This window comes from Lonchura striata, chromosome 36 (genome assembly GCF_050655825.1).
Source record: "Lonchura striata isolate lonStrDom1 chromosome 36, ASM5065582v1, whole genome shotgun sequence".
Lineage (NCBI taxonomy): Eukaryota > Metazoa > Chordata > Aves > Passeriformes > Estrildidae > Lonchura > Lonchura striata.
Window position 1 is genome coordinate 765,530 of NC_140738.1, and position 25,433 is coordinate 790,962.

At 41.7% G+C, this 25,433-nt stretch overlaps 3 protein-coding genes and 1 long non-coding RNA gene across 14 annotated transcripts in view; 1 reads left to right on the forward strand and 3 right to left on the reverse strand.

The window, feature by feature from the left end:
* The window catches only part of RBM23 (RNA binding motif protein 23), a 27,182-nt gene extending 24,567 nt beyond the window's left edge, over positions 1-2,615 (forward strand). For 2 of the 4 annotated variants that reach the window (XM_085565507.1, XM_085565510.1), the window contains 2 exons: positions 533-602; positions 2,016-2,221. In XM_085565507.1, coding sequence (XP_085421633.1) covers positions 533-602; positions 2,016-2,019 — 74 coding nt within the window. In that variant the 3' untranslated portion in view covers positions 2,020-2,221. Of the gene's footprint in view, positions 1-532; positions 624-2,015 lie in introns of all 4 variants that reach the window. The other 2 variants (XM_085565506.1, XM_085565508.1) reach the window with 2 other exon arrangements.
* On the reverse strand, positions 2,472-6,884 carry MRPL52 (mitochondrial ribosomal protein L52). 3 transcript variants are annotated; one of them, XM_085565648.1, is made up of 6 exons: positions 6,772-6,827; positions 6,488-6,557; positions 5,131-5,198; positions 4,432-4,496; positions 3,754-3,852; positions 2,545-2,951 (listed from the first exon to the last, which is right to left on the reverse strand). In XM_085565648.1, exons 1-5 carry the CDS (start codon positions 6,797-6,799, stop codon positions 3,778-3,780), a joined length of 306 nt encoding a protein of 101 aa, XP_085421774.1. In that variant the 5' UTR covers positions 6,800-6,827; the 3' UTR covers positions 2,545-2,951; positions 3,754-3,777. The 3 variants fall into 3 exon arrangements, with proteins under 3 accessions (XP_085421772.1, XP_085421773.1, XP_085421774.1); XM_085565646.1 differs by lacking the exon at positions 3,754-3,852 and having other exon boundaries at positions 2,472-2,951; XM_085565647.1 differs by lacking the exons at positions 3,754-3,852; positions 6,488-6,557 and having other exon boundaries at positions 2,472-2,951; positions 6,772-6,884.
* Positions 6,885-8,140: 1,256 nt separating this feature from the next.
* OXA1L (OXA1L mitochondrial inner membrane insertase) lies at positions 8,141-25,267 on the reverse strand. Of its 6 annotated transcripts, none has more exons than XM_085565536.1 (10): positions 25,203-25,267; positions 25,007-25,075; positions 22,560-22,746; positions 20,412-20,555; positions 16,434-16,519; positions 14,690-14,854; positions 12,894-12,998; positions 10,399-10,636; positions 8,378-8,458; positions 8,141-8,288 (listed from the first exon to the last, which is right to left on the reverse strand). In XM_085565536.1, exons 1-10 carry the CDS (start codon positions 25,257-25,259, stop codon positions 8,191-8,193), a joined length of 1,230 nt encoding a protein of 409 aa, XP_085421662.1. In that variant the 5' UTR covers positions 25,260-25,267; the 3' UTR covers positions 8,141-8,190. The 6 variants fall into 6 exon arrangements, with proteins under 6 accessions (XP_085421662.1, XP_077646053.2, XP_085421663.1 ...); XM_077789927.2 differs by having other exon boundaries at positions 24,989-25,075; XM_085565537.1 differs by lacking the exon at positions 25,007-25,075.
* On the reverse strand, positions 20,556-22,553 carry LOC146763991 (uncharacterized). Its single transcript, XR_014950966.1, has 2 exons — positions 21,334-22,553; positions 20,556-21,135 (listed from the first exon to the last, which is right to left on the reverse strand). It is a non-coding gene; the product is annotated as an uncharacterized LOC146763991 (long non-coding RNA).
* Positions 25,268-25,433: the final 166 nt, after the last annotated feature.

A 25,433-nucleotide genomic window follows, 5' to 3' on the forward strand; every position in this document is an offset into this window, starting at 1 on the left:
GTGGGATCCCAAATTTTGGGATTTGGGGGGGTGGGATCCCAAATTTTGGGATTTGGGGTGGGGAGCCCAAAATTTGGGGATTTGGGATGGGGGGATCCCAAAATTTGGGGATTTGGGGGAGTGGGATTCCAAAATTTGGGGTTAGGGGGGTTGGATCCCGAAATTTTGGGATTTTGGGAGGATTGGGATCCCAAAATTTGGGGATTTAGGGTGGGGAGCTGAAAATTTTGGGATTTGGGGTGGGGGGATCCCAAAATTTGGAGATTTTGGGGGTGGAAATTCTTGGAAATTTTGGGGAATTTTTGGGAATTTGGGGATTCCCGAATTTTGGGCCCCCCCAGACCCCAAATTTCCCCTCCCCCACCCCAAACCTGGGCTGATTTTGGGTCAATTTTGGGCGTTTTCGGGTCATTTTCGCGGCGTTTTCCGTGGGAATTTCGGGAAAATTTCGGGAAAATTTCGGGAATTTTGGGAATTTGGGGATTCCCGAATTTCGGGGACCCCCCCAAACCCCAAATTTTCCCTCCCCCAGCCCTGAGCCCGGCGCTGAATTTGGCCTCGCAGTGTTTGACGCTCTCGGGGCTCTTCTCGCCCCAGACCATGTGAGCTCCCAGTATAAACCAGTATAAACCAGTATAAACCAGTATAAACCAGTATAAACTGGTTCGGACCGGTTCGGACCCCTTAACCCCGCCCAAAGCCCCTCCCAGTCCATCCCAGTTCAAACCAGTTCAAAGCAGCGAGCCCAGAGCCCAAACCAGTATAAACCAGTAAGGGAAAACGCGTTCCCAGTATAAACCAGTATAAACCAGTATAAACCAGTAACCCCCAAAAGCCACCCCAGTAACTCCCAGTTCAAACCAGTAACCCCAGAGCCCACACCAGTATAAACCAGTAAGGGGAAACACCAAACCAGTATAAACCAGTAAGGATAAATCCATTCCCAGTATAAACCAGTAACCCCAAACCCATTCCCAGTACAAACCAGTAACCCCAAACCCATTCCCAGTACAAACCAGTAACCCCAAACCCATTCCCAGTACAAACCAGTAACCCCAAACCCATTCCCAGTACAAACCAGTAACCCCAAACCCATTCCCAGTATAAACCAGTAACCCCAAACCCATTCCCAGTTCATCCCAGTAACCCCAAACCCATTCCCAGTTCATCCCAGTAACCCCAAACCCATTCCCAGTACAAACCAGTAACCCCAAACCCATTCCCAGTACAAACCAGTAACCCCAAACCCATTCCCAGTATAAACCAGTAACCCCAAACCCATTCCCAGTACAAACCAGTAACCCCAAACCCATTCCCAGTATAAACCAGTAACCCCAAACCCATTCCCAGTTCATCCCAGTAACCCCAAACCACTCCCAGTATAAACCAGTAACCCCAAACCCATTCCCAGTTCAAACCAGTAACCCCAAACCCATTCCCAGTATAAACCAGTAACCCCAAACCCATTCCCAGTATAAACCAGTAACCCCAAACCCATTCCCAGTACAAACCAGTAACCCCAAACCCATTCCCAGTTCAAACCAGTAACCCCAAACCCATTCCCAGTATAAACCAGTAACCCCAAACCCATTCCCAGTTCATCCCAGTAACCCCAAACCCATTCCCAGTACAAACCAGTAACCCCAAACCCATTCCCAGTTCATCCCAGTAACCCCAAACCCATTCCCAGTTCAAACCAGTAACCCCAAAACCACTCCCAGTATAAACCAGTAACCCCAAACCCATTCCCAGTTCATCCCAGTAACCCCAAACCCATTCCCAGTACAAACCAGTAACCCCAAACCCATTCCCAGTATAAACCAGTAACCCCAAACCCATTCCCAGTTCATCCCAGTAACCCCAAACCCATTCCCAGTTCATCCCAGTAACCCTAAACCCATTCCCAGTATAAACCAGTAACCCCAAACCCATTCCCAGTATAAACCAGTAACGCCAAACCCATTCCCAGTACAAACCAGTATAAACCAGTAACCCCGCCCCCTTTTCCTTTCCAGGTGAGATCGGCTCCGCCCCCTCCCCTCAGGCCACGCCCCCTCCCCTTTTGGCGGGAAAAGGGGGCGTGGCCTCGGCGCTGGCCCCGCCCCCTGCCCCGCCCCCTCCCGCTCGGAATTTTGGGGAAATTTTGGGGATTTTTGGGAAAATTTTTTTTGTTTTTTTTTTTTTTGTTTTTTTGGGTTTTTTTTTTCGGTTCCGGGATCGGAAAAATAAAAAAAAAAATTTAAAAAAAATCTTGAGCGGCTCCGAGAGTTTGATTGGGGGGGTCTCATTTGCATAAATTTGCATGTTAATGAGGTGGGTGTGGTGTAGTGGGTCGTGGGATCCGCCCAGTTCCCTCCCAGTATAAACCAGTAACTCCCAGTATAAACCAGTAACCCCCCAGTCCCCATCTGCAGTGATGGGATAGGCTTGAATTTTGCATCTCATTTGCATAAATCTGCATGTTAATGGAGTCAGATCCACCCCCAATCCTCTCCCAGTATAAACCAGTAACTCCCAGTACAAACCAGTAACCCCCAGTCCCCATCGGCAGCAACAGAACAAATTTTATTTTGCATCTCATTTGCATAAATCTGCATATTAACGACGTTAATGGAGTCAGATCCACCCCCAGTCCCCTCCCAGTATAAACCAGTAACTCCCAGTATAAACCAGTAACTCCCAGTATAAACCAGTAACCCCCAGTCCCCATCGGCAGCAACAAATTTTATTTTGCATCTCATTTGCATAAATCTGCATATTAACGACATTAATGGAGTCAGATCCACCCCCAGTCCCCTCCCAGTATAAACCAGTAACTCCCAGTATAAACCAGTAACTCCCAGTCGGCGTTTGTTGCGACAGAGCCGATTTATTTCGCTTCTCATTTGCATAAATTTGCATATCCGTCCATCTCGGTTCCTGATTGGGCGACGGGGGCGGGGCCTCTTCACCTGCAGGGGGAGGGGAGGGGTTAAGCCACGCCCACCAACCCCAAACCGGTTTAAACCAGTTTAAACCAGTATAAACCAGTACAAACCAGTATAAACCAGTTTAAACCAGTATAAACCAGTATAAACCAGTATAAACCAGTTTAAACCAGTATAAACCAGTATAAACCAGTTTAAACTAGTATAAACCAGTATAAACCGGTATAAACCAGTATAAACCAGTTTAAACCAGTATAAACCAGTATAAACCAGTTTAAACTAGTATAAACCAGTATAAACCGGTATAAACCAGTATAAACCAGTTTAAACCAGTATAAACCAGTATAAACCAGTTCAAACCAGTAACCCCAAACCCATTCCCAGTATAAACCAGTAACCCCAAACCCATTCCCAGTTCATCCCAGTAATCCCAAACCCATTCCCAGTATAAACCAGTAACCCCAAACCCATTCCCAGTATAAACCAGTAACCCCAAACCCATTCCCAGTATAAACCAGTAACCCCAAACCCATTCCCAGTACAAACCAGTAACCCCAGACCCATTCCCAGTATAAACCAGTAACCCCAAACCCATTCCCAGTATAAACCAGTAACCCCAAACCCATTCCCAGTATAAACCAGTAACCCCAGACCCATTCCCAGTATAAACCAGTAACCCCAAACCCATTCCAGTACAAACCAGTAACCCCAGACCCATTCCCAGTATAAACCAGTAACCCCCAAACCCATTCCCAGTACAAACCAGTAACCCCAGACCCATTCCCAGTTCAAACCAGTAACCCCAGACCCATTCCCAGTCCCTTACCGGTCCGTACTGGTCCATACTGGTTTATACTGGTTTGTACTGGGAGCTCCTCCGATGCTTGGCGGCCTCCAGGGATCGGCTCAGGGCCAGGACCCGGCACTGGTTGAAACTGGGAGTTACTGGTTTGTACTGGTTTGTACTGGTTTGTACTGGTTTGGGGGCTGGGGGAAACTGGGAGGGGTTTGGGGTAACTGGGTTGGTCCATACTGGTCTATACTGGTCCATACTGGTTTATACTGGTCCGTACTGGTCCATACTGGTTTATACTGGTCTGTACTGGTCCATACTGGTCCATACTGGTTTATACTGGTCTATACTGGTCTGTACTGGTTTATACTGGTCCATACTGGTCCATAATGGTTTATACTGGTCCATACTGGTTTATACTGGTTTATACTGGTTTATACTGGTCCATACTGGTTTATACTGGTCCATACTGGTCCATACTGGTCCATACTGGTTTATACTGGTCCATACTGGTTTATACTGGTCCATACTGGTTTATACTGGTCCGTACTGGTCTATACTGGTTTATACTGGTCCGTACTGGTTTATACTGGTTTATACTGGTCCATACTGGTCCGTACTGGTTTATACTGGTCCGTACTGGTCCATACTGGTCCGTACTGGTCTATACTGGTCCATACTGGTTTATACTGGTCCATACTGGTTTCTCACCCTCAGTTCTCTGCTGTCGCCGAGTCTCCGGATCTGCCCCCGCCAGGGGGGGGAGGGGCGCCCGTCTGGGGGGGGGAGAGACCCAAAATTCCCAAATTTCACCCCAAAATTCCCAAATTTCACCCCAAAATTCCCAAATTTCACCCCAAAATTCCCAAATTTTCCCAAAATTCCCATTTTTCCTCCCAAAATTCCCACATTTTCCCAAATTTTCCCAAAATTCCAATTTTCCCCCCAAAATTCCAATTTTTTAACCCCCAAAATTCACAAATTTTCCCAAAATTCCCATTTTCCACCCAAAATTCCCAAATTTCCCCAAAATTCCCATTTTCCCCCTCAAAATTCCCATTTTCCCCCGAGAATTCCCAATTTTCCCCCAATTCCGATTTTTTTACCCAAAATTCCCAATTTTCCCCCCAAAATTCGTGTTTTTCCCCAAAATTTCCATTTCCCCCCCAAAATTCCCCAATTTCCCCTCAAAATTCCCAAATTTTCCCCCAAAATTCCCAAATTTTCTCAAAATTCCCAATTTTTCCCCCAAAATTCCCATTTTTTTCCCCCAAATCTCCAATTTTTCTCCCAAAAATTCCCATTTTCCCCCCAAAATTCTTAAATTTTCCCCCAAAATTCCCATTTTTTCCCAAAATTCCCATTTCCCCCCCAAAATCCCTCTTTTTCCCAAAATCCCGGTTTTTTTACCCGAAAAGCTCCAGTCCGGGAGGTCCCTGAGGGGGCCGGGCCCGGAGGTGCTCGGGGAGAGGCCCTGCCTGGAAAAGCCAAAATTTGGGAATTTTCACCCAAAATTCCGACGGGAATTCGCTCGAATCCGCCCAAAAATCCAAAATTTGGGAAAAAAACCCAAAAATTTGGGAAAAAAACCCCAAAAATTTGGGAAAAAAGTCAAAAATTTGGGAAAAAAAAAGAAAAAAATGAAGAAAAAAGTTTCAAAATTGTGGGAAAAAATATTCCCAAATTTTGGGAATTTTCGCCCAAAATTCCAATCGAAATTCCCTCAAATCCACCCAAAAAATCTAAAATTTGGGGAAAAAAAAATCAAAAAATTTGGAAAAAACTCCCAAAATTTTGGGTAAAAAAGCACAAAAAATTGGGGGAAAAAAATTCGCAGAATTTTGGGTAAAAAATACAAAAATTTGGGGGAAAAGGCAAAAAATTTTGGGTAAAAAAATCCACAGAATTTTTGGGGATGAAAATCTCAACATTTTGGGTAAAAAAAGCACAGAAATTTGGGAAAAAAATGCACAAAAATTTTTGGGTAAAAACCACAAAATTTTGGGTAAAAAAAGCGCAAAAATTTCGGAAAAAACCCCAAAAGTTTTGGGGAAAAAAATCAAAATTTTGGGTAAAAAAATCCACAAAATTTTGGGTAAAAAATACAAAAAGTTGGGGCAAAAGCACAAAAATTTTGGGTAAAAAACCAAAAATTTGAAAAAATAATAGAAAAATTCTGGTAAAAAATACAAAAATTTGGGTTAAAAAAACCCCCAAAATTTTCAGTTAAAAAAATACAAAATTTGGGTAAAAAACCGTAAAAGTTTGGAAAAAACCCACAAAATTTTGGGGAAAAACCCACAAAATTTTGGGAAAAGACCCCAAAATTTTGGGTAAAAATGCAGAAAATTTTGGGTTAAAAATCCACAAAAATTTTGGAAAAAAATCCCCAAAATTTTGGGTAGAAAAAGCACAAAAATTTTGATGAAAACCCCAAAATTTGGGTAAAAAATCCATGAAAATTTTGGGTAAAACCTCGAAATTTTGGGTAAAAAAAAAAAACCACAAAATTTTGGGTAAAACCAGCCAAAATTCAGAAAAAAAATAAAAAAATTTGAGTAAAAAATACAAAAATTTGGGTAAAACCCCCCAAAATTTGGACAATTAATAAAAATCCCCAAAATCCCCAAAATCCGACCCGGAACCTCCCAAAAATCCCCAAAATCGCGGGAAAAATCCCCGAAACGCGGGAAAACCCCCTCAGCTTCCCGCCAAATCTTCCCGCCAAGCCGCGCCCCCCGGGCCAAGCCACGCCCCCTTTACTCACGCCTCTCGCCATTGGCCGATCCGCTGCGGGGGGCGGGGCAAGGGGCGGAGCCATCGCGCCTGGCGCTCCGCTAGGGGGCGGGAACGGCGCTCAGCGAGCCACGCCCACCTCCCCACAAACCACGCCCCTTTTCGCATCAAAACCCCGCCCACCCCCCAAAAAACCGCTTTTAAACCCCGCCCGCCGCCTCCAGGCCACGCCTACCGCCCCTCCCCCCCTTTAAACCCCTCCCTGCCCCTCCCCCACCCCTCAGGGACCCCCCCGGGGGCTCCCCCGGGTCGCACCGAGGCGGAGAACGCGGCGCGCCGCCATCTTGCGAGCGGCCGGAAGTGACGTCAGCGCGCAGGCGGCTCGCCGCGCTGCTTTGCCTCATGGCCGCCATGTTGTACGGCAAAAACTCCAAATAGCCGCCATTTTGTGACTGAGGTTCTCGCTGGCTCGAGGCGCCGCCATGTTGTACGGAAAGGAAGCGGAAGCGCCGCCATTTTGAGGCTGAGATGATTTTAAAGGGTTTTTTTTGCGGCTTTTAAAATATTTTTTAATTTAAATTTGTTTTTCTCCCCCCCCCTTTGTTTTCCTGGAGTTTTAGAGATTATTTTTATTTTTAAACATTTTTTAGGTTTTTTTTCCTTTTATTTTCAGATTTTTTTAAAAGTTTTCCCCGTTTTTGGTGATTTTTTAAGGTTATTTATTTTTTTTTAAATTCAAAGTTTTTTTTAAGGATTTGTTCTCTACTCTTCGAGGTTTTTGGAGGACTTTTTGAAAAATATTAAACTTTAAAATATTTTATAAACTATTTAGAATTTTTATTGCGTGTTTTGTGCAATTTAATTATTTTTAAGGTTTATTTTTGTATTTGTGACTTTTTAAAGGGATTTTTAAATTTACTTTTTGACTTTGAGGCGTTTTCACCTTTTCTCGCGGAATTTGATTCCTTTTTGAGCTTTATTTTTATGTTATGACTTTTTAATCGCTTTTTGTGGAATTTGAGACGTTTTTCGGTATTTCTTTATTTTTACATTACTTAAAATCCTTTATTTTTAAATTTGTGGCTTTTTACGATTTTCCTTTAAATTTTAAGCCTTTTTACAACTTTTTTTTTTTTAATTTAATTATTTTCGTATTTCTTTTCATTTCTCCCCCCAGAACCGCGTTTTCACCACTTGTACGGAATTATTTTCCCCTCACGGCCGCAATTTTGGGCAATTTTATTCAAAATATTGAAATTTTGCGTGCTTTTTATAACATATTAAGTGGTTGTTTTCCCTTTTTATTCCGTATTTTAAACAGCAAATCGCAATTCTGCTCACTGCGCATGCGCATCCGCCGTTGTACACGGTAAACCCGCATTTTTACATCTGCGCATGCGCGGCCGCCATATTGTACGGCAAAACCTCCGCGCGGCGCCATTTTGAGCAGCAACCCCTGGCCGCCATTTTGTACGGCGCATTCCACTTTCACCGCGCATGCGCGGCCGCCATATTGTACGGCAAAACCACCGGCGCGCCGCCATTTTGTAGAATGCTCCGCGCTCTCTTCACGCCGCCATTTTGTACGGCTTCACCCCGGCGCCGCCATCTTGCTACGGCGTCTCCCAGCAGCCAAAAAACCCCAAAACCACCCAAATTTTCACCCAAATTATTGAATCTGGCGTCTCGTTTCGCGCCTTTTTTATTTTTGGGGGTGACCCCCCCATCCCCCCCTCAGCCCAGCGTGTCCTTCCAGGGTCTTTTTGGGGGTTCCGAGGGCGCCGTTTTGGGGGGGTTCAGGGGGTTTTGGGCGAAGGTTTGGCGGAGCGGACCTGGAAAAGAAGAAATCACCGAAAAATTGAAATTTGGGAGGGGTCCCTGAGGGTTTTTTTTTGGGGATTTTTGGGGAGTTTTTGGTCACCTTTGGCCGCCAGCTGCAGGTGGTTCCTGAGGCGCCACTGGCGCCGCTCGGCCTCGTGCGTGGCCTGGGCCTCGCGCCACTCTGGAAATTTTGGGGAGGGGGAACCCCAAAATCACTCTGGGGGGTCCCGAGAATGGGTCAGGGGGTCCCAGGATCGAGTTGGGGGTCCCAAAATTGGGTTGGGGGTGCCGAAATACCCCTAAATCCACCCAAAATGTCCCAAATTCACCCCAAAATTGTCCCAAATCTGCACCAAAATTCCCTAAAATTCACCCAAAATGAGTCTGGGGTCCTGAAAATGGGTCAGGGGGTCCCAAAATCGAGTTGGGGGTCCTAAAATCTGGTCGGGGGTTCCCAAAATACCCCTAAATCCACCCAAAATTACCTAAATTCAACCCAAAATGGCCCAAATTCACACCAAGTTTGTCCCAAAATTCTTGAAATTTCACCCAAAATGAATCTGGGGGTCCCAAAATTGGGTTGGGGGTTCGAAAATCGAGTTGGGGGTCCCAAAATCTGGTTGGGGGTGCCAAAATACCCCTAAATAGACCCAAAATGTCCCAAAATCTCCCAAATTCGCCCTAAAATACCCAAAATTGTCCCAAATCCGACCCAAAATTCTGTGAATTCACCCAAAATTACTCTGGGGGTTCCAAAAATGGGTCAGGGGGTCCCAAAATTGGGTTGGGGGTCCCAAAATTCGGTTGGGGGTCCCAAAAAAACCCTAAATCCACCCAGAATGTCCCCAAATTACCCAAATTCAACCCAAAATAGCCAAAATTGCCCAAATCCACCCCAAAATTCGCCAAATTTCCTCCAAAATTCCCTGAAAATCCCCAAATTTCCCCAGAACTCCCCAATTTCCCCCCCAAAATCCCCAATTTTTCTGAAATTTTATAAAATTTCCCAAAATCCCCAAATCTTCTCAAAGTACCCCCCAAAAATGCCAAATTTCCCCCAAAATTGCCAAAAATCCCCAAATTTTCCACAAAATTCCAAAAAGTTTCCTAAATTTTCATAAAACTCCCTTGATTTTCACCAAAATCTCCCAATTTTCCCCCAAAATTGACAAATTTTCCCAAAATCTTCAAATTTTCCCGAATAATCCCCCAAAATCCCCGATTTTCCCCCAAATTCCCAATTCTTCCCAAAAAAATCCAGATTTTCTCAAAATTGCCCACATTTTCCCCAATTCCAACAAAAATCCCAAAAAAGTTCCCCAAAATCTCCCCAAAATCCTCAAATCTCCCCCTAAATTTCCCCAAAATCCCCAAATTTTCCCCAAATTCTCCCAAAACATCCCCCCAAAATTTCTCAAAAAATCCCTCCAAAAACCCCTAAAATTCCACAAAACCCCCCCCAAAACATCCCAAAATTCCCCCAAAATCCCCCCAAAAATCATCAATCCCCCCTAAATTTCCCAAAAATCCCTAAATTTTCCCCAAATTCTCCCAAATTTCCCCAAAACATCCCCCCAAAATTTCTCAAAAAAGCCCCTTAAAATCCCTCCAAAATTCCAGAAAACCCCTCCCAAAACATCCCAAAATCCCCCCAAAAATCCTCAACCCCCCACCAAATTTTCAAAAAATCCCCAAATTTCCATAAAACCCCTCAAATTCTCCCCCAAAATTCCCAAATTTTCCCAAAATATCCCCCCCAAAAACCCCGCAAATTCCACAAAATCCCTCCAAAACTTCCCAAAATCCCTCAAAAATCGCATAAATTTCCCCCCAAAAATCCTCAATTCCCCCCGAAACATCCCCAAAAATCTCCAAATTGACACAAAATCCCCAAATTTTCCCAAAACCCTCCAAATCCTCCCCAAAAATTCCCAAATTCCCCCCAACTTTCCCCAAAACATCCCCCCGCAAATTCCACAAAATCCCCCCAAAACTTCCCAAAATCCCCCAAAAATCACGCAAATTTCCCCCCAAAAATCCTCAATCCGCCCTAAATTTCCCCAAAATCCCCAAATTTTCCCGAAATCCCCCCAAAAATTCCCAAATTTTCGTTTCTCCCACCTTTCCTCAGCTGCTGCAGGATCCCGGGCTTGGCTGGGGGGGCGTGGCCGGGGGGCGTGGCCTGGGCCGGGGTGGGCGTGGCCTGGCCAAAAGGGGGCGTGGCTTGAGGCGGAGTGGGCGTGGCCTTGGCCAAAGGGGGCGGGGCCACGCCCAACCTGGCGCGGAGGGCGGGAACTCGCAGCAGCCCCGTCTGCAATAGGCTGAAGCCGTTCGACGTCAGCCAATAGGTGAACACCGCCTGCGGAGAACAACCAATCAGAGGCCAGCACCCGCCCAGGGGGGCGGGGCTTCGGCACGAAGCAGGAAGTGGCGAAAAAACCCCAAATTTTATGGAAATTTTTGGGATTTTTTTTTGATTTGCTAAAATTATTCAGGGATGTTCGGGATTTCAGCGGAAAATTTGCGACTTTTTTACGAAATCTCACAAAGTTTTTGGGAAAAAATTCAGAATTTTGGGGGAAAAAAACGATTTATTTTAGGAAATACCAAAATTTTTATGGAAAATTCCAAAATTTTGTCAAGATTATGAATTTCTTTAGGGAATTTGGAAAATTTTTTTTGAATTTTTAAGACTTTGTGGAAAAAATCCCAAATTTTTTAGGAAATTTTAAGGTTTTCCATTAAAAATTCTGAATTTTGTTAGAAAAATCCAAAATTTTAATGGAAAATTCCAAAAGTTTGTCAAAATTATGAATTTCTTTCGGGAATTTGGGAAATTTTTGGAAAATTTTCGAGATGTTGTGGAAAAAATCCCAAAATTTTTAGGAATTTTTAAGGTTTTACATTAAAAATTCTGATTTTATTAGAAAATTCCATACTTTTTTTTTTAAATTCCAGTTTTTTATCAGAATTCTGAAATTCTTGAAGAAATTTGGGAATTTTTTTGGAATTTTTGAGATTTTTGTGGAAAAAAATCCCAAAATTTTTCCAAAATTCCCAAACTTTGGGGGAGGAATTCTCAGGATGGGTCGAAACTCACAAATTTTGGCGGGAAATATGGAAATGAGGGGGCGTGGCCAGGGAAATGAAGGCAGGGCCCCTTTAAATTGGCCACGCCCCTTTTCTTAAAGTGACCACGCCCTTTATTTTGGCCACACCCTCTATTTAAATTGACCACGCCCCATTTTAAATTGGCCACTCGCCCTTCTTAAAGGGACCACACCCATTTTAAAATGGCCACACCCCTTTTAAAGGGACCACACCCCTTTTAAAATGGCCACACCCATATTTAAAGTGACCACACCCATATTTAAAGTGGCCACACCCCCTTTCTTAAAGTGACCACACCCTTTATTTTGGCCACACCCCCTTTCTTAAAGTGACCACACCCTTTATTTTGGCCACACCCCCTTTCTTAAAGTGACCACACCCTTTATTTTGGCCACACCCCCTTTCTTAAAGTGACCACACCCTTATTTAAAGTCGCCACTTTTCGTTTCTTAAAGGGACCACACTCCTTTTTAATTTGGCCACGCCCCTATTTAAAGTGACCACGCCCCTTCTTAAAGTGACCACAACCTTTTAAATTGGCCACTCCCCCTCTCTTAAAGTGACCACACCCCTTATTTTGGCCACACCTCATTTCTTAAAGTGACCACACCCCTTTTTTAATTGGCCACACCCCTATCTAAAGTGACCACGCCCCTTCTTAAAGTGACCACAACCTTTTAAATTGGCCACTCCCCCTCTCTTAAAGTGACCACACCCCTTTTTAAATTGGCCATACCCCTATTTAAAGTGACCACGCCCCTTCTTAAAGGGACCACACCCCTATTTAAGGTGACCACACCCCTTCTTAAAGTGACCACACCCCCTTTTAAATTGGCCACTGCTCCTTTCTTAAAGTGACCACACCCATTTTAAATTGGGCACACCCATATTTAAAGTGGCCACACCCCTTCTTAAAGTGACCACAACCTTTTAAATTGGCCTCTCCCCCTCTCTTAAAGTGACCACACCCCTTTTTAAATTGGCCACACCCCTATTTAAAGTGACCACACCCCTTCTTAAAGTGACCACACCCCATTTTAAATTGGCCACACCCCTATTTAGTGACCACACCCCTTCTTAAAGTGACCACACCCCTTTTTAAATTGGCCACTCCTCCTTTCTTAAAGTGACCACACCCATTTTAAATTGGCCACACCCCTATTTAAAGTGGCCACACCCCTTCTTAAAGTGACCACAACCTTTTAAATTGGCCACTCCTCCTCTCTTAAAGTGACCACACCCACTTTCTTAAAGTGACAACACCCCTTTTTAAATTGGCCACTCCTCCTTTCTTAAAGTGACCACACCCATATTTAAAGTGACCACGGCCCTTCTTAAAGTGACCACACCCTTTTTAAATTGGCCACTCCCCCTACTGAAAGGCACAACCCCCATTTTAAAGTGACCACGCCCATATTTTAAGTGACTGCACCCATTTTAAAATGGCCCCACCCCTTTTAAAGGGACCACGCCCCCTTTTAAAAGTAGCCCCGCCCCCAACTCACGGTGGAGAAGTGGAGGATGAAGGGCAGGAAGAAAAGGGGGAGGAGCCTCAGGATTTGACGGACAGGCCCCGCCCCCGGCGCCGACACGCCCGTCTCCGCCCCCAGCTGCAATGATAAATATTTAAATCAGCCACGCCCCTCATTTGCATAAAGCTTCCCCGCCCCTTTCTCACTTTAATTCCCTTTCAAACCCTCAAAATCAGGGATTTTTAACCAAAATTTTGGATTTTTACCCTGAGATTTCAATTTTTTTGTCCATAAATTCCACCGGAATTTTATTTAATACCCCAAAATTCTCATTTTCTCCCCAAAAATGTAATATTTCCTCCAGAAATTCCAATTTTTTGCCCAAAATTCCCAATTTTTTCTCAAAAAAATTCGATTTTCCCCATTAAAAATCCCATTTTCCCCTGAAAATTCCAATTTCTCCCTAAAAATTTCTCTTTTTCAATAAAATTCCAGATTTCTCCTCAAAAATTAACAATTTTCCCTGAAAAACTTTATTTTCCCCTCTCAAAATTCCTTTTCCTCATAAAATCCTCAAAATTGTGAATCTTCAAGCAAAATTTAAAATTTTTACCTAAAAATTACAAAGTTTTCCACAAAATTCCACCAAAATTCCCCTTTCTACCCCAAAATTCCCATTTCCCCCAAATTGCAAAATCTCCCCCAAAATATTCTAATTTTATGCCCAAAAATTACCAAATTTCCGCCCAAAAATTTCATTTTCCCCCTCAAAATTCCCAGTAACATTTAAAAATTTTCATTTTTTTCACCCAAAATTCCCATTTTTATCCCAAATCTCATTGTTTCACCAAAATTCCCATTTCCCTTACCAAAAAATTCCATTTTCCCTTAAACAATTCAATTTTCCCCCTCTGCAATCCTCATTTTTTGCTCTGAAAACTCAATTTTTTCACCTAAAATCACAATTTTTGCACCCAAAGTTCCCTTTTTTCCCCAAATCCCGTTTGTCCCAAAAATTCTCATTTTTGCCTTAAAAAAATCCATTTTTCCCCTCTCAAAATTAAATATTTTTCTCTCAAATCTTCATTTTTTCACCTAAAATCCTCATTTTTTGACCTAAAACCCCAATTATTTTCCCCAAATCCCAATTTTTTGCCCAAACCCCATTCTTTTCCTAAAATCCCCACTTTTTCCCCAAAAACTTCCATTTTTCATTAAAAAAATTAAATTTTCCCCTTCTGAATCTCCCATTTTCAAAATAAAATCCGCATTTTTCTTCTTAAAACTTTCATTTTTCACTCAAAATCCCCATTTTTTCCCCAAATCCCATTTTTCCCAAAAAATTTCATTTTTGCCCTAAAAGTTTAAATATTTTCCCTCCCAAAATTTGCATTTTTTTCTCTAAAATCTCCATTTTTTCACCTAAAAACTCCATTTTTATCTCCAAATCCCGTTTTTTTTGCCCAAAATCGCCTTTTTTGGCCCCAAACCTCGAGCACGAGCCAGGTGGAGGCTGTGACCAGCACGAGCAGGACACAAATCCCCATTTCCCCTTAAAATCCCCATTTTTACACCTAAAAACTCCATTTTTTCACCCAAAATTCACATTTTTTTTCCCAAATCCCATTTTTCCCCCAAAATTTCATTTTTACCCTAAAAATACCCATGTTTTTCCCATAAAAGTTCAATTTTTTGCTCTAAAATTCACATTTTTCGCTCTAAAATCTCCATTTTTTCACCTAAAATCCTCATTTTTTCACCTAAAAACTCCATTTTTTTTGCCCCAAATGCCATTTTTTTGCCCAAAATCGCCTTTTTTCGCCCCAAACCTCGAGCACGAGCCAGGTGGAGGCTGTGACCAGCACGGGCAGGACGTAGAAGGGGTCGGGAGCAGCCAAATTCTGGAACCAGCCCAGGCCCCCCTGGAGCAGCCCCGGCACCGGCGCCGCCGCCATCCCCTGCAGCGCCAGGAAAAACGACACAAACAGAGGGGTCTGCGACCCCAATTAACAATTAATTACTGGCTCTTAATTAGGAAATAAATAGAAAATAATTAGGGAGGGTTTGGGATTTTTTACGGATTTTTTTTCCGATTTTTTTCGGATTTTTTCTGAATTTTTTTACATTTTTTTCAATTTTTTTTTGGATTTTTTCCTGTGTTTTTTAGTAAAATTAATTAAGAATTATTTAGGAAATAATTAGGAGTTATTTAGGAACTAATTAAGGAGAGTTTGAGATATTTTACAGATTTCTTTTCCTATTTTTTCTGATTTTTAAAAAAAAAATTTTCTCATCTTTTAGATTATTTCCTATTTTTTTTCCTGATTTTTAAATGAATATAGTTAGGAATTAATCAGGAAATAATTAGTAGTTAATTAAAAGATAATAAAGGAAACTTTGGCATTTTTCTCGGATTTTTTTCCTGATTTTTTTGGGGAATTTTTCACCCGGCGCCTCCGCCATCCCCTGAAGCGCCAGGAAAAACGACACAAACAGAGGGGTCTGCGACCCCAATTAACAATTAATTACTGGCTCTTAATTAGGAAATAAATAGAAAATAATTAGGGAGGGTTTGGGATTTTTTACGGATTTTTTTTCCGATTTTTTTCGGATTTTTTCTGAATTTTTTAACATTTTTGTAGTATTTTTTCTGGACTTTTTGGGGATTTTTTTAGCAAAATTAATTAAGAATTATTTAGGAAATAATTAAAGATTATTTAGGAACTAATTAGGGAGGGTTTGGGATTTTTTACAGATTTATTTTCCTATTTTTTCTGTTTTTTTATTTCCCTTTTTCTAATTTTTTGCATTATTTCCTGGGTTTTTTCTTACTTTTTAAATGAATATAATTAGGAATTAATCAGGAAATAATTAGTAATTAATTAAAACATAATCAAGAAAACGGTGGAATTTTTCTCCAATTTTTTTTTAAATTTTGTTGATTTTTTCTCAATTTCCAATGATTTTCTTCAATTTTTAATGAAATTATTTAATAATTTATAAGGCAATAATTACAAATTTATTAGAAAAAAATTAGACAATAAATTCAGAATTTTAGGGTTTTTTTTACAGATTGATTTTCTGATTTTTGATTATTTTTTCTCAATTTTTTCTATTTTTTTCTGACTTTTTTTGTGATTTTCTTTTGATTTTTCAATGATTTTTTAATAACTTTTTTTCCTGATTTTTAAATAATTTTTTTTTTATTTTTCCTGATTTTTTTCCCAATCTTTTCTGACATTTTCCCTCATCTTATTGACATTTTCGCATATTTAAAAAATATCTTTATTAATTTTTAGAAGAATTGCAAAGCGAATTTTTTACACTTCAGAAATTCCCCAAATGTACCCAAAAATGAGGGAAAAAAATCCAGGAAATTTTTTTAGGAATTTTTTAAAAATTCTGTGCTAAATTTCAGTGAAAATTTTTGATTTTTTCACCAAATTTCCCACAAATTTTAACCCAAGTCCCCCAAATTTTTTTTCTACGTATCCGGAGTTTTTCCCAGATTTTTTTTTTGATAATTCCCGAATTTTTTGGGGGTTTTGTCCCAAATTTTTGGGGTTTCCAAACCTGCACGAGGGGCACCAGGAAGCCTCGGAGGGGATTGACGTCGTAGCGCCGCTGGTACGAAACGAGTTCCGAGTAAGCCACGGCCACTGAGGGGTTAAAAAGGGGCGTGGTCAGTCCTGGGGGGCGTGGCCACAAAGCCACGCCCACCTCAGATGGCCACACCCAAAAAAATTTGGGTGAAAAAACAAAAAAATTGGGAAAAAATTGGAAAAAATTAAAACGGGGCGAGGGCGCTTTAAGAATAAGCCACGCCCACGTTTATTTAGACCACGCCCACCTCAGACAAGCCACGCCCATTTTGGACAAGCCACACCCAAAAAAATTAGGTGAAAAAACAAAGAAATTGGGAAAAATTGGAAAAAATTAAAACGGGGTGAGGGCGCTTTAAGAATAAGCCACGCCCACGTTTATTTAGACCACGCCCACCTCAGACAAGCCACGCCCATTTTGGACAAGCCGCACCCAAAAAATTTGGGTGAAAAAACAAAAAAATTGGGAAAAAATTGGAAAAAATTAAAATGGGGTGAGGGCGCTTAAAGAATAAGCCACGCCCACGTTTATTTAGACCACGCCCACCTCAGCCAAGCCACGCCCATTTTGGACAAGCCACACCCAAAAAATTTGGGGGAAAAAACAAAAAAATTGGGAAAAAATTGGAAAAATTTAAAATGGGGCGAGGGCGCTTTAAGAATAAGCCACGCCCACTTCATTTCCCTAATTGGACAAAATTTTAGCCACGCCCACTTTTATTTAGACCACGCCCACCTCAGACAAGCCACGCCCATTTTGGACAAGCCGCACCCAAAAAATTTGGGTGAAAAAACAAAAAAATTTGGAAAAAATTGGAAAAAATTAAAATGGGGCGAGGGCGCTTTAAGAATAAGCCACGCCCATGTCATTTCCCTAATTGGACAAAAATTTAGCCACGCCCACTTTTATTTAGACCACGCCCACCTCAGACAAGCCACGCCCACTTTGGACAAGCCACGCCCAAAAAATTTGGGTGAAAAAATAAAAAAATTGGGAAAAAATTGGAAAAAATTAAAATGGGGCGAGGGCGCTTTAAGAATAAGCCACGCCCACTTCATTTCCCTAATTGGACAAAATTTTAGCCACGCCCACTTTTATTTAGACCACGCCCACCTCAGACAAGCCACGCCCGTTTTGGACAAGCCACACCCAAAAAATTTGGGTGAAAAAAACAAAAAAAATGGGAAAAAATTGGAAAAAATTAAAATGGGGCGAGGGCGCTTTAAGAATAAGCCACGCCCACTTCGTGCCCATATATGGAATACATCTTATTTTCATATTTTGGGTTTTTTAACCAAATTTTTGATTTTTTTTAAATTCAAATTTTGCCGCCATGTCCCAAATTTTGAGGCCACGCCCACGACTCTTAAGCCACGCCCCCTAATTAAATTTTAATTTAATTTAATCCCATTTTTATTAATTTTAATCTCATTTTTTCACCCTTTTTCACCCAAATTTCGCCTCCCACCCTCCAATTTTAGGCCACGCCCACAACCCTTAAACCGCACCCCCTTAATTAAATTTTAATTTAATTTAATCCCATTTTTATTAATTTTAATCCCAATTTTTTCACCCAAATTTCGCCTCCCACGTTTCAATTTTAGGCCACGCCCCCTTAATAAAGTTTCTTAATTTTAATTTAATTCTTATTAATTTTTTCACCCAAATTTTGCATTCCACCCTCCCTTTTTTAGGCCACGCCCCCTAATTAATCTTGAATTTATTTTAAACCCATTTTTATTAATTTTAACCCGATTTCTTTCTCTTTTCACCCAAATTTCGCTTTCTGCCTTCCAATTTTAGGCCACGCCCACAATCCTTAAACTGCACCCCCTTAATTTAATTTTAATTGAATTTTTATTAATTTTAACACGATTTTTTCACCTTTTTTTCGCCCAAATTTCGCCTCCCACCCTCCAATTCTAGGCCACGCCCACAACCCTTAAGCCACGCCCTTTTAATTAAATTTTAATTTAATTTGCTCCCATTTTTATTAATTTTAACCCCATTTTTTTCACCTTTTTTCACCCAAATTTCGCATCCCACCCTCCAATTTTAGGCCACGCCCACAACCCGTAAGCCACACCCCTTTAATCAAATTTTTATGGATTTTAATCCCATTTTTATTAATTTTAACCCCATTTTTTCACCCAAATTTCACCTTCCAACCCCAAAAATATTTCAAAAATTTTAGGCCACGCCCACAACCCTTAAGCCACGCCCACAACCCTTAAGCCACGCCCACAACCCGTAAACCACGCCCCTTTAATCCCATTTTAATCCCATTTTTGGGCGTTTTAATCCCATTTTTTCACCTTTTTTCACCCAAATTTTACCTCCCACCTTCCAAAACGTCCCAAAATTTTAGGCCACGCCCACAACCCTTAAGCCACGCCCACAACCCTTAAGACACGCCCACAACCCTTAAGCCACGCCCCTTTAATACCATTTTAATATATTTTAATTCCATTTTTGGGAGTTTTAATCCCATTTTTTCACCTTTTTTCACCCAAATTTTACCTCCCACCTTCCAAAACATCCCAAAATTTTAGGCCACGCCCACAACCCTTAAGCCACGCCCACAACCCTTAAGCCACGCCCACAACCCGTAAACCACGCCCCTTTAATCCCATTTTAATCCCATTTTTGGGAGTTTTAATCCCATTTTTTCCACCTTTTTTCACCCAAATTTTACCTCCCACCTTCCGAAACGTCCCAAAATTTTAGGCCACGCCCACAACCCGTAGGCCACGCCCACAACCCTTAAGCCACGCCCACAACCCGTAAACCACGCCCCTTTAATCCCATTTTAATCCCATTTTTGGGAGTTTTAATCCCATTTTTTCACCTTTTTTCACCCAAATTTTACCTCCCACCTTCCGAAACGTCCCAAAATTTTAGGCCACGCCCACAACCCTTAAGCCACGCCCACAACCCGTAAACCACGCCCCTTTAATCCCATTTTAATCCCATTTTTGGGAGTTTTAATCCCATTTTTTCACCTTTTTTCACCCAAATTTTACCTCCCACCTTCCAAAACTTCCCAAAATTTTATGCCACGCCCACAACCCTTAAGCCACGCCCACAACCCGTAAACCACGCCCCTTTAATCCCATTTTAATCCCATTTTTGGGAGTTTTAATCCCATTTTTTCACCTTTTTTCACCCAAATTTTACCTCCCGCCTTCCGAAACGTCCCAAAATTTTAGGCCACGCCCACAACCCGTAGGCCACGCCCACTTTTTATTTAAAAAACGGATTTTAATGGATTTCAACCACGTTTTTGTGCGTTTTAACCCCGTTTTTTTGCCTTTTTTTCGCCCAAATTTCGCATCCCACCCTCCAATTCTAGGCCAAGCCCACAACCCTTAAGCCACGCCCTTTTAATTAAATTTTAATTTAATTTGCTCCCATTTTTATTAATTTTAACCCCATTTTTTTCACCTTTTTTCACCCAAATTTCGCATCCCACCCTCCAATTTTAGGCCACGCCCACAATATAAACCACACCCCTTTAATCAAATTTTTATGGATTTTAACCCCATTTTTATTAATTTTAGCCCCGTTTTTTCACCCAAATTTCACCTTCCAACCCCAAAAAATATTTCAAAAATTTTAGGCCACGCCCACAACCCTTAAGCCACGCCCACAACCCATAAGCCACGCCCCTTTAATCCCATTTTAATCCCATTTTTGGGAGTTTTAATCCCATTTTTTCCACCTTTTTTCACCCAAATTTTACCTCCCGCCTTCCGAAACGTCCCAAAATTTTAGGCCACGCCCACAACCCGTAGGCCACGCCCACTTTTTATTTTAAAAACGGATTTTAATGGATTTCAACCACGTTTTTGTGCGTTTTAACCCCGTTTTTTCGCCTTTTTTCGCCCAAACTTCGCCTCCCGCCCCCCAAAATTCCCCGAAATTCCCGAAATTTGTGGCCACGCCCACCTTGGTTGGGGTCGGAGCCCCGCCGGGCCTCGGCCACGCGCTGGGAGAGGCGCTGGAGCTGCGGGATGTGCTGGGAGAGCCGGGCGGCCTCGCGTTGTCCCCTCAGCACCAGGGGCAGCAGCAGGATCCGCGCTCCCACCGTGCCTAAAAAAGGATGAAAACCCCCCAAAATTTATCAAAACCCCCAAAATTTGGGGTGAAACGCAAAAAACCCCGTGAAAATCGGCGAAAAAACGAGGGAATTAGGCAAAAAAAACACGCGGGAGTTTGAGGCGAAAATTCGGATTTTTTTTGTTGGTCGGTTTTATCCCAAAATTGTCATTTTTAATTTCTTAATTCTCAAATTTCTAAATGTTACCAAGAATTCTTCCCAAAACTCCAAGTTTTTCTTTAAAATCCAAAATTTTTTCCCCCAAAAATGTCAAATTTTCACTCCACAAAGTCGTAAATTTTTTCTCAAGCCTCGCCCGAATTTCACCCCAAAAATCCCAGATTTTCCCCCAAAATCCAATTTCTCTTCTCAAGCCTCCCAAAATTCCATCCCCAAACCCCAAATTTCTCCTTAAATACCAAAATTCCCTTTTTAAATTACAAATATTTCCCTTAAACCTCCCCAAAAATCCCAAATTCCCTCATTAATTCCCAATTTTTCTCCTCAAAACCCAAAATTTATTAAAAAAACCCCAAAATTTCCCCTCAAAAGTCCCCATTTTTCTCCTAAAATCTCAAATTATTCCCCAAAAAATCCAAAACTTTTCCCCTAAAATCCCAAGTTTTCCCCAAAACCCCAATTTCTTCCATAAAACCTCAAATTTTCCCCAGAGCTCCCAAATTTTTCCCAAAACCCCCAAAAAAATCCAAAATTTCCTCTTAAAAATCCAAAATTTCCCCTGAAAAAAATCACAAATTTTTCTCCTAAAACCCCAAATTTTCCCATTAAAATCCAAAATTTTCCCCCAAAATCCCAAATATTCTGTAAAAATGTCCCAAAAACCTCCAAATTTCCCCCAAAATGCCAAATTCCCTCCCTAAATCCCAATTTCTCTACCCAAATATCCAAAATTTTCCCCAAAAACCAAAATTTCCCCAACAAAATCCCAAATTTCCTCCTTTATTCCCAATTTTTCCCCTCAAAACCCCAGATTCTCTTCCAAAAACCACAAATTTTCCCCTAAAATCCCAAATTTTCCCCAAATCCCAATTTCCTCCGTAAAACCCAAAATTTCACCAAAAAAATCCAAAATTTCCCCTGCAAAATCTCAAATTTTCCTCCAAAACACCCAAATTTTGCCCAAAAAATCCAAAAATTCCCTCCAAAATCTCAATTTTCCCCTGCAAAACCCCAGATTTTTTCACATAAATCCTTAATTTATCCCAAAAACCCCAAAATTTCCCCTCAAAAGTCCCCATTTTTCTCCTAAAATTCCAAATTTTCCCCAAAAAATCCAAAATTTTTCCTCAAAATCCCATTTTTTTCCATAAAACCTCAAATTTTCCCCAGACCCCCAAATTTTGCCCAAAAAACCCCAAATTTCCCCTGAAAATTCAAAGTTTTTTCTCCCGAAACCCCAAAAATCCCAAATTTCCCTCCAAAGCCCCCAAATTTCCTCCCCTAAAACCCCAAATTTTCCCCCAAAACACTAAATTTTTCCCAAAAAACCAAAATTTCGCCCAAAAAAATCCAGAATTTCCCCTTAAAAATCCAAAATTTCCCCTGAAAAAAATCACAAATTTTTCCCCCAAAACCACAAATTTCCCCTTAAAAACCCAAAATTTCCCCTCAAAATCCCAATTCTTCTCTGCAAAGCTCCAGTTTTTGTTCACATAAATCCTAAATTTTGTCCAAAAACCCCCAAATTTTTCCCAAAAAACCCAAATTTTCCCCAAATTTTGCTCACCCCTAAAACCCCCAATTTTTCCCAAAAAAACCAATTTTTTCCCAAAATAATCCAAAAAAATTCCCCTTAAAAATCCAAAACTTCCCCTGAAAAAAATTACAAAATTTTCTCCCAAAACCACAAAATTCTTTTTAAAAACCCCAAATTTCCCCCAAAAATCCCATTTTTCCTCTGGAAAACTGCATTTTTTTTCACATAAATCCTAATTTTTTCCCAAAAAACCCCAAATTTTCCTCAAATTTTTGCTCACCTGTGGCGATTGCTCCCCACCAGGGCAGCCCCAGGTCCAGGTGAAGAAATTCCAGAAAATTCTGGATCATCCCCACGGGGCTGGAACCCCCCAGACCCAGCTCCTCCAATCGGGGCTCATCCAAATTTGGGGAATTTCCCAAAATTTCCGACGATTCTGGAATTTGGGGAGGGGTCGGGGGTGGAGGCTGAAGGGAATAAATCGGGGTTAAAAAGGAGAAAATTGGGAAATTTATACCCAAAAAATGAAAAATTTGACGAATTATCGACCGCAGAAAAGGAAAATTTGGATTCAAAATTCCCGATTTTACCAAAATTTCAGGGATTGATACAAGACTCAACTCAAAAAAATGCAGAATTTAATTAAAAACCCCGAAATTTGATCTAAAATTAATATCTGACCAAAAATTCCCAATCTAAACAAAACCCTCAATATTTAATTAAAATAAATTAAAAAAAAACCCAATAAAATTTTACACAAATTCTCTCAATTAAACAAAAAACTCCTAAAATTTGACCAGAAACTCAAGAAATTTGACCCAAAAAATGCAAAATTTGACCCCAAAACCTCCAAAATTTGCCCAAAGTCCCACAAAATTTCTGCTTAAACTCCCCTCTGTTTTCTCCTCAAAAATTCCCAATTTTCCCTCAAATTTCCCTCAAAACACCCAAATTCCCCCCAAAAAACTCCAATTTTCCACCAATTTTCCCCAAAATTGACCCCAAAAAACCCAATTTCCCCCAAATTTCCAAATCCCCCCCCAAATCCCAAGTTTCCCCCCCAAAATAACAATTTTCCCCCAAATTTTTCCCATAATTTTTCAAATTTCCCAAAAAAAAACCCTAAACCCCCAAATTTCCTTCAAACTCCCCCAAGTTTTCCCAAATTTTCCCCCAAAACCCCCCAAATTTCCTTCAAATTTCCCTCAAAACCCTGAATTTTCCCCAAATTTCCCCCCAAAACCCCAATTTTCCCCCTCAAAAACCCCAAATTTTTCCCCCAAACCCCTCAAATTTCCCCAAATTTTCCCCAAAACCCCAAATTCCCCCAAATTTCACCCAAAAACCCCAAATTTTCCCAATTGCCCCCCAAAATCCTAAATTCACCCCAAAATTCCCTATTTCCCCAAAATTTCCCCCAAAACCTGCAAATTCTCCCCCAAAACACCCAATTTGCCCCAAAATTGCATCCAAAATACCCCAAATTTTCAATTTCCCCCAAAACCCCCGAATTTCCCCCAAATTTTCCCCAAATTCCCATCCAAAAAACCCCCAATTTCCCCCAAATTCACCCCAAATTTCCGAAATCACCACAAATTCTCCCCCAAAACACCAAATTTCCCAAAATCCCCAATTTCCCCCACAGATCCCCAATTTTTCCCCTGAAGAAACCCAAATTTCCCCCCAACTTCTCAAATTTTCCCCAAAGTTCCCCCAAATTTCCCGAATTCCCCCCAAAACCCCAAAGTCCCCCTCCAAAATCCCAATTTCACCCCCAAATTTTCCCCAATCCCCTCAAAAAACCACAAATTCCCCCAAAAACCCTAAATTCCCCCCAAAACCCCAAATTCCCACGAAAAGCCCCAAATTTCCTTTGAATTTCCCCCCAAAACCCGCAGATTTTCCCCCAAATTCACCCCAAATTTCCAAATTCACCCCAAATTCCCACCAAAACCACCAAATTTCCCCAAATCCCCAAATTTCCCCCTCAAAAACCCCAAATTTCCCCCCAAACACCTGAAATTTCACTTAAATTTCCCTCAAATTCCCCAAAATTCACCCCAAATTCCCACCCAAAACACTAAATTTTCCCTAAATCCCCCAAATTCCCCCCAAAAACCCCTGAATTACCCCCAACCCCCCAAAAAACCCCCAAATTCCCCCCCAAAAAAATCCCAATTTCCCCAAAAAAAACCCTAATTTCCCCCCAAAACCCCAATTCCCCCCAAGACCCCCAAATTCACCCCGAATTTTCGAATTCACCCCAAATTCCCCCCAAAACATCCAAATTTCCTTTGAATTTCCCCCCAAAAAACCCCAAATTCCCCCCAAAACATCCAAATTTCCTTTGATTTTCCCCCCAAAACCCCCAAATTTCCCCCAAAACATCCAAATTTCCTTTGAATTTCCCCCCAAAACCCCCAAATTTCCCCCAAAACATCCAAATTTCCTTTGAATTCCCCACCAAAACCCCCAAATTTCCCCCCAAAAACACCAAATTTCCCCAAACCCCAAATTCCCCCCAAAAAATCCCAATTTTCCCCTCAAACCCCCAATTTTCCTCCCAAAACCCCCGAATTTTCCCCAAACCCCCCAAGTTTTCTCCCTAAAAACCCCCAGATTTCCCCCAAAACCCCAAATTTCTCTCATTCCCCCCAAAATTCACACCAAATTTCCCCCAAAAATCCCAAAATTCATTGCAAATTTTACCAAACTTCCCCAATTTTCCTGCCCCGCGCCGCTCGCCGCTCCCCTCACGGCCGCGGCTCCGCTTCCCCACACGGGACCCCGACAACTCTGCGAGGAAAAAAAAAAAACATTTTTCCGCTCTTTACGACGCCACAACCTTCACTCGACGTCATAACCGCCCCTGAAACAACCCAAAAAATTAAAAATAAAGCAAAAAAAACCTTTCCCAGCTCACCTGAACCCTCAGGGCGCGAAGCAGCGGCCGCAGCCGCGGGGCCGCCGCCGCCATCATGGCGGCCTGAGGGGAGGGAGAAGAAGGGCGGGGCTTAGGCAAAATCGCGAGCGCTGATTGGTCGATGGGATTTGGCGCATGTGCTCTGTTGTAAAGAGCGTGCCGCGCCATGTTGTTTAAGGGCAGCCCTCACTAAGGCGTGGCCATAAAGGGGAAAGGCGGGAATTCAAGGCA